Source organism: Piliocolobus tephrosceles, chromosome 10 (assembly GCF_002776525.5).
Source record: "Piliocolobus tephrosceles isolate RC106 chromosome 10, ASM277652v3, whole genome shotgun sequence".
NCBI lineage: Eukaryota > Metazoa > Chordata > Mammalia > Primates > Cercopithecidae > Piliocolobus > Piliocolobus tephrosceles.
In genome coordinates this window covers 49,777,351-49,785,420 of record NC_045443.1, presented here as the reverse complement: position 1 = coordinate 49,785,420, position 8,070 = coordinate 49,777,351, and the positions used below count along the sequence as shown (strand labels likewise).

Sequence of the window (8,070 nt, the reverse complement as noted above, 5' to 3'; positions counted from 1 at the left end):
ACCCATCATCCCTTTCATTGTTGAACTGGGGCGGTGAGCCTGCACAAGCATGGGTGATAGCCAGCCTCCCTTGGGCAGGTCCAGAACAGGGAGCAGCATTCTGCATGAGGTCCTTTTCCAGATTGAGAAACCCAAATCCTGATCTCCTCTTTTGATGATTTTACAAAAATCAAATTGCATGACAGATGCCCAGATAAACAGAAGTTTGCAATCAAAGCAAGTTCTGGGATGGAGCTGATTAGTAGATTTTTAATGGCTATTAGCTTGATAATCACGAACCAGGAATAGCTCCCAGGCAGACCAAACCCATGTATAAGTGGATCCACACCCATGTACACAACACCTAGTTGGCAGGTATATAAGGGGACCCTGAAAGCCTCCCAGCAGCAGAGTTGTGTCTCCAGCCTTGACTCTTCTCAAGAGCCTGCGACTTTCCTCCCTGGACAAAGGCATTATGAGTTGTCAGATCTCTTGCAAATCTCGAGGAAGAGGAGGAGGTGGAGGAGGATTCCGGCACTTCAGCAGCGGCTCAGCTGTGGTGTCTGGTGGAAGCCGGAGATCAACTTCCAGCTTCTCCTGCTTGAGCCGCCATGGTGGTGGTGGCCGGGGCTTTGGTGGAGGCGGCTTTGGCAGCCGGAGTCTTGTTGGCCTTGGAGGGACCAAGAGCATCTCCATTAGTGTGGCTGGAGGAGGTGGTGGCTTTGGCGCCGGTGGTGGATTTGGTGGCAGAGGAGGTGGTTTTGGAGGCGGCAGCGGCTTTGGAGGTGGCAGCGGCTTTGGAGGCGGCAGTGGTTTTGGAGGCGTCAGTGGCTTCGGAGGTGGTGGTTTTGGTGGAGGCGGCTTTGGTGGAGGCCGCTTTGGAGGTTTTGGGGGCCCTGGTGGTGTTGGAGGTTTTGGGGGTCCTGGTGGCTTCGGGCCTGGAGGATACCCTGGTGGTGGCATCCACGAAGTCTCTGTCAACCAGAGCCTCCTGCAGCCTCTCAACGTGAAAGTTGACCCAGAGATTCAGAATGTGAAGGCCCAGGAGAGGGAGCAGATCAAAACTCTCAACAACAAATTTGCCTCCTTCATTGACAAGGTGAGTCCGGAGAAGATGGCTCCCACTGATGCTCAGGCCTCCTCACTTTCAGCGCCAACTGAAAAGAAAACGGCACAGATTTGCGTTTCTTAGGAGCCAGTGGTATACTGCAGTAGCCTGGGTCATTTGCAGTTTCCAGATGGGAAAGATGCCAGCTTTGTGGGTTACATTTCCCGTAACAGCCTGCACTTAGGAAGCATTTGTCCCTTTGGCCTTATTGTTACAGTCCATATAAATAATATTTATGGAAAATTCTGAAAACCATAAAAAATGGATATAGGCAAGTATTGAACTGATCCTTGGGACAGGCCATTGAGCAGCAGGTTTTGGAAGCCATCGTCTTCTGAGGTGGTGTTCCCTTCCTTAGCAGTGATTATTAAATTCTGGAAAGCTGAACCTGAAATATCTGCTTGGGAATGCAGGAAATGCATGCCTTCAAGAGAAGCGTTCTCAGTTTTGTGATCCATAAAGTCTTTATTGGCATCACTTTGGAGTGTTACTGGGTTTTCTCCTATTTCAAGGCAGATAAACCAGGTTCATCTGCCTTGAAATAGGCAGGGATTTACAAGGCTCTTAAAAATCAGGCTAAGGAGCCCTGCCCTCCGGGACTGTCATACTCAGCACTCTTGGGAGCAGTGCCAGCAGATGCCTGCTTTTGGGTTTTCCTAGAATTTGTGGAATCTTGGCTGGAAATTCAACCAGGATAGGGGAGGGAAATGGCCTAGAGTCTTGGGAGCAGCTGCAAACAAACCAGTGAGCAGCGAAGTAGCAAAGAGACTCCTCCGCGTAGAGAGAGCCGGATGTAGCGTTAGGAGTCTGTGGGACTTTCCCAGGATGAGAGCAGGGAGCTCAGAAGCTCTGTCAGTCATGACTCGGCATCTAGCCTCAGACACTTCTCGAGGTCCTGAAGCAGCACCTGAGCTGCCCCTGGCCAGCATGGCTTGCTGGTGTGAAGGATGATCCAGAGCTCATATGCTCTCCTTCTGGTCATGGCAGGTGCGGTTCTTGGAGCAGCAGAACCAGGTGTTACAGACCAAATGGGAGCTTCTACAACAAATGAATGTTGGCACCCGCACCATCAACCTGGAGCCCATCTTCCAGGGGTATATCGACAACCTCAAGAGATATCTGGATGGGCTCACTGCAGAAAGAACATCACAGAATTCAGAGCTGAACAACATGCAGGATCTTGTGGAGGATTATAAGAAGAAGTAAGTGGCAGAGTAAAACGCTGAGTGGAGATAAACATTGCACTGAGCCATTTGATCATTCCCCGGAAAGTCACTCATCTCCCAGTTTCATTTGTGGTGGTAACGGGGAGAAGCATATGTATCTTTGTTGATTATTTGTGAGGAAGCCAGTGAGGCTTTAGAGATCATTTTTGTTTTTTATATGTTTGAGAGTTAGTTTATAAAAATATATCTTTAGTTTGGAAATCTTAGTTTAGACATTTAAAAAGTGTGTAATACTCCCAGAGAATGGGGCATTATGGGTGAATCCAGGATAAAAAGGAAAAGAAAAAAATAAAGGGGAGCTAATCTAACTGCTGTATCATCTGGGTCCCAATAGGTATGAGGATGAAATCAATAAGCGCACAGCTGCTGAGAATGATTTTGTGACACTTAAGAAGGTGAGCAAGAGAATGTCTTGGCTGGGGTTGGGGATAGGAGTGTTTCACAGCCCCATCGTGTCTAAGCAGACAGTTTGGAAATCAACTGTGAGTGCAAAAGCAGCAACCAGAGAAAGGAGTGAGACCTATGGCCCATTCTCTTGCAAACAAAAGTGTCTCTGTAGGTGAAGCTTCTGAATACAGTTTTCAAAGCTGTCTTCCATTTATGGTAGAACGCTTCCCAGTAGTAACCCACTTAAAGCCTCTATTGAATCATGATAATTGCAAACACCAAAATCTCTTTATATTCTCCTTCTAAAGAGCTGAGGAAGGAATGGGACTTCCCTTAGAATGCCTGCTTAAAGTTGCTGTTGGTTGTGTTGACAAAGGTGTGAGGTTGTAGGCCAAAAGTGTGGGTTCTCCTCCTGGGTCCTGCAGGGGCTTTTGTGTATATTCTGGGGAAATTCTGGAGAGGTGAGATGGACAGACAGGATGAGCGAGCTGAGGACTGTGGAAGCCCACAAATAACATTGTATCCCATTGTAGAAACACACTGTGTCTCAAGCAGGAGGCAAGGGCTGGTTGGCAAAGCTTGGTCACCTCAAAGCTCTGATGGTCCTGAGTGGTGTGAGCCGTGAACATGGGCATGAAGTCCCTGGCAGAGGTGTATGGTGAACTGCACGACAAAAGAAGTCCAATGGAGACAGGGCTCAGGTTGGGGAGCCTGGGATGTTAGAGGGGAGCTAGCAGGGACTGAGTAGAGGGGAGTGGCAGAGAGAGGAAGAGGCCTGTACAGGGAACTGTACACCAGAGGCCCCAACCTTTCTTGCAGGACGTGGACAATGCCTACATGATAAAGGTGGAGCTGCAGTCCAAGGTGGACCTGCTGAATCAGGATCTTGAGTTCCTGAAAGTTCTCTACGATGCGGTAAGGAGGCTGTCCCAGGACAGACCCTTACTTCCCACCCTTCTCACCAAAGGAAAGTCCTTTCTGCTTGGTGAAAAAGTGGCAGAAGTGGGGTTTACGGACAAGCTGACTTCAACCTGCCCTCATTCCAGGCCACTGGGGGGGGCTTTCATAGCATAGGTCTTGTGGGTGAGGAATTTTCTCCTCCGACGTTATAGGAAGTAAGGTTCAGGAAACACCAGGACAGCTACCCCTCCTTCCATTCCCCAAATGTCCAGTTCCTCTGGGGAAGATACAAGCCCTGTGCCCATTCCTGTGCCTACTGTACTTCAGAGATCAAAATGCATTCGTCTCCTATCCCGCTCCCCAACTCAAGGACGCTCAGATGATTTCTGAAACAGGAAGTACCATTTAAGGTATTTGCCATGGGCCAGCTTCTGTCTGGGGACACTTATCATAACTGGCCTACGTGGTGAAGGTTGTTAACTAGGGGGCTCAGAAACACAGGCGACTCTCCGTACAATTCTGAGGACAACCTTGGGAGAGTCCCAGGAGTAGACGGTTACATGATTTTCATCCCCCTAGTGTATCCTTAGTCTGAGGGTCTGCATTTCCCTTATGCTGGGAGACAGAGGCCTCCTGTCTGCGTGTGACTGTGGCAGGATGTCATAACCAGACCTTCCTTGTGTGTTGTAGGAGATATCCCAGATGCATCAGAGTGTCACTGACACTAACGTCATCCTCTCCATGGACAACAGTCGCAACCTGGACCTGGATAGCATCATTGCTGAGGTCAAGGCCCAGTATGAGGAGATCGCCCAGAGGAGCAAGGATGAAGCGGAGGCCCTGTACCACAGCAAGGCAAGTACAGGGAATGTAGGAAGAGCCACAGTTCCCTGCCACGAGCTGGGTTGCACCCCCAGCCAGAAAGTGTGCAGTAAGATTATTAGTTTTTTGTCTAATGGAAGTTGGGCACCATTCCCAAGAAAGGATGTTGAGAATGGCACCAAGTCCTTTTGGGCATGTGAGACAGTCCCTACCTCTCATGAATGCAGCCATGACATTTAGCTGGGTTGACCCTCCCTGGGGTCAACCAGCTCTCCTTCACTCCAGTCACTCTGGAATGTGAGCCATGCTGGAACTTCCTTGCAAACTGTCCTCCTCTCCCCATATCAGTATGAGGAGCTCCAGGTGACTGCGGGGAAACATGGAGACAGCCTGAAAGAGATCAAGATAGAGATCAGCGAGCTGAACCGCGTGATCCAGAGGCTGCAGGGGGAGATCGCACATGTGAAGAAGCAGGTGAGGCCCAGCCCTGTCCAGGGAGGGGTGGGAGGTTGTCTCTGGGTGTGCGTGAGAGTGTGGTTTTGTGTGAATGTGCATGTGAGAGATGAGAGACTCTGAGATATTGCACTCTAGCATGTATCGATCTCAAATTCCCCAGCTTAACATAATTTAAGGCTTATTATAACAATTTTTAGAGTGTCCTAAGAGACATTCCAAAGTAAGGATTAGCAAAGGGGAAGAATTGTGCTCACTTGTTTACGTGACGAAAAGGGAGTCATAACAAATAGAGCAAACGTTAGTTTGACTGATTTGCCGCAGATTGCAGATGGAGCTTCCTGTTTGTGCTCAGCACAGGCCCTAAGCGTCAGCCGACTGGCTTCATAGAGAGGCAGTGAGTGTTGGGGGCAGCTGGCATGGGGCTGAACATTAGCTTTGGAATAGAAAAGATAGAGGCAGAGAGTGGATTCCATCAGCAGCAGAAGCTTTGCCAAGCAGACCATTTCAGATATTTTCATTTCCATCTGTAAAATGGGATCATGATTCTGGCCCTGTGGTGGGAGGATCAAAGGGCGTTATGGGGAATGCCAAAGGGTGGCATCAAAGGTGACAGGGGAAGAAGATGTGCCAGAGACAGCAGTAAGTCTTAGCACAGTTGCTTGCGACTTGCATAAACTCCAGAGGGGACCTAACACTCCCGGGGACCAGTGGTTCTGGCTTCCTGCACTTCAAACACCTCTGCTCTCTGTCCCCCTCCGTCAGGCAGGATCCGCTCTCTGTCCTTCTCTCATAGTGTAAGAATGTGCAAGATGCCATCGCAGATGCCGAGCAGCGTGGTGAGCATGCCCTCAAGGATGCCAGGAACAAGCTGAATGACCTGGAGGAGGCCCTGCAGCAGGCCAAGGAGGACCTGGCACGGCTGCTGCGTGACTACCAGGAGCTGATGAATGTGAAGCTGGCCCTGGATGTGGAGATCGCCACCTACCGCAAGCTGCTAGAGGGCGAGGAGTGCAGGTGAGGGCACTGGGAAGGGAGAAGGGGACCCTGGCTGGTCCTCTCCTTTCTCCCAGAGCCAGGGCTGGAGGCAAAGACAGGGACAGCAGAGGATGGGACAGGGCCTCCTGACGACTGAGAGCTGACATTCCCTGTGTTCTTCAAGCAGAAACTCAGGACACAAAGCACGATGGGAGAGTTGTACATTTATTGATATGAAATGATGCATAAGGCACATTAAATTAAACTAAGCAGTAAGTTAAACATCCTGGTCTTTTCTGAAAGTGAAAACAAAATCGTGGGAAAACAGTTAGTCCTAGACAGTCTGAAACATTGGTCGCTAGGTCCATAGGGTGAGTGGCCTCTGTACCCTCCACCATGTGACCCAGAACGAGGGAGATGATGTCTTGGAATGTGCTGACTGGTGGGGACGTGCTGCCCGGAGCAGGTGCCGGCCCCAGTTCTTTGCAGGTTTCTGGAGTGACAAACGGAACCATTTGCTAACTTTCAAAGAGGCATCATTTGCTTCCTCTGTAGTCTGAGACCTTTGTCCATATTGTCAGCATCTTGGGTGACTTAATCTGGCTGAAGCAATTGGAAGGGGAAAAGCTACCCCAGGCCATCAGCAAGCCAGCATGACAAAGAAGGAGTGGCTTTCTTCAGGAGGTTGCTCTGTCCCTGTCTAGAGGTGATGCCTCCTATGCCCAGCTTGTAAGAGGAAGTGGGAAAGTTTTCAGTTGAAGCTGAAGAGGGTGGGAAGAAGAGAGGAGTGGGGAGGCTCTACAGAGTCACAGTTCTTTCTGAACTGAATGTTCACAGGCAGCCTCATCGTAAAATTTCTGGTGTGGCATGGATTCTGAATAACAGATTCTCCAAGATGGATTTAAATACAAAAATGGGTTGCAAAGTTGGAAGTGAATTTGCTTTTCAGTTACCTTGGATCCGTCACACAACTGTTCATTTTTTATCAGAGCAAAAATCGAGATGGATTGAGATGCAAAGTTGTGCATAAATGGAGGGGGGTCTGTCATCATTGTGTGAACTGGCAGCATAGAAGAAAGTGGGGTGTGTAAGCCCTGGTGGTGTCTTAGAGAGGCTGAACTGCACATTTGTGGGTGGAAGTTGTAAAATAACATGCATACACAACCTAAGTGTTCCACCACAACTTGTTTTTTCTCTCTCCCTGACAGGATGTCTGGAGACCTCAGCAGCAACGTGACTGTGTGTAAGTAGTGGGGTGCGGTCCTGTTCCATGGGGTGTTGTGTTGGGTGGAGACAGGGAGAGGCAGTCATAATCTCTGTGGTAACACCACCTCTCTCTGCAGCTGTGACAAGCAGCACCATTTCATCAAATGTGGCATCCAAGGCTGGCTTTGGAGGTTCTGGAGGTAGAGGGTCCACTTCCGGAGGAGGATATAGCTCTGGAAGCGGCAGTTATGGCTCTGGAGGCCGAGGGTCTGGCTCCAGAGGCGGTGGTGGAGGAGGTTCTGTCTCTGGAGGAGGATACGGCTCTGGCGGTGGTTCTGGAGGAAGATACGGATCTGGAGGAGGCTCTAAGGGCGGGTCTAGCTCTGGAGGAGGATATAGCTCTGGAGGTGGAAAACACAGCTCTGGAGGTGGCTCTAGAGGAGGCTCCAGCTCTGGAGGAGGATATAGCTCTGGAGGGGGAGGTTCTAGTTCTGTAAAGGGTAGCTCAGGTGAAGCTTTTGGTTCCAGCGTGACCTTCTCTTTTAGATAAAGATGAGCCCCCACAATCACCGACTCTCCCACCCCAGATTCTCCCACTCCAGAATGTAGAAGCCTGTCTCTGTATCTCTAACTGACAGCAGGTTAAATTTTGTCATTTATCTCTGATGGCATTTTGAGGGAAAAGAATGTCCACATACAGTTTTTGCAAGATCTTCTCTCCAAACCAGTTAGTTAGAGCCAGTGACGCCTCTGTGTTCTGGGGCAGAATCTGCGCTGTCTAGGTTTGTGCTTCTAGCCATGCCCCATTCCCGCCCCCACCATGCCTCTTTGCATTGCCCATTTTCCAGATGGGTATTCTGTTGAGGACCCAGGCCCACCCAGGGATTTCATCTCTAAGCCTGGCAGTGCCGGGGGGAAATGTGTTTCTGTGTATATAGCTCCTCTTGTCCACCCTGCTTTCGGAAGTGCTGTGGTCTGGGGGTCTTCGTAATAAACTTCATTTGCAATTCA

At 49.8% G+C, this 8,070-nt stretch overlaps 1 protein-coding gene across 2 annotated transcripts; it reads left to right on the top strand.

Moving 5' to 3' along the window:
• Positions 1-427: 427 nt before the first annotated feature.
• KRT2 (keratin 2) lies at positions 428-8,070 on the top strand. 2 transcript variants are annotated; one of them, XM_023211041.2, is made up of 10 exons: positions 455-782; positions 819-1,078; positions 2,075-2,289; positions 2,648-2,708; positions 3,520-3,615; positions 4,291-4,455; positions 4,771-4,896; positions 5,672-5,892; positions 7,062-7,096; positions 7,197-8,070. In XM_023211041.2, exons 1-10 carry the CDS (start codon positions 455-457, stop codon positions 7,607-7,609), a joined length of 1,920 nt encoding a protein of 639 aa, XP_023066809.2. In that variant the 3' UTR covers positions 7,610-8,070. The 2 variants fall into 2 exon arrangements, with proteins under 2 accessions (XP_023066808.2, XP_023066809.2); XM_023211040.2 differs by having other exon boundaries at positions 428-1,078.

What these genes read in the sequence shown, in the direction of transcription:
- KRT2 (XM_023211040.2), top strand. Translation starts at nt 455, where the DNA reads ATGAGTTGTCAGATCTCTTGCAAATCTCGAGGAAGAGGAGGAGGTGGA. An exon ending in TTGCCTCCTTCATTGACAAG is followed by an intron (nt 1,079 to 2,074) that starts GTGAGTCCGGAG and finishes TGGTCATGGCAG; the next exon opens with GTGCGGTTCTTGGAGCAGCA. An exon ending in AGGCCCTGTACCACAGCAAG is followed by an intron (nt 4,456 to 4,770) that starts GCAAGTACAGGG and finishes TCCCCATATCAG; the next exon opens with TATGAGGAGCTCCAGGTGAC.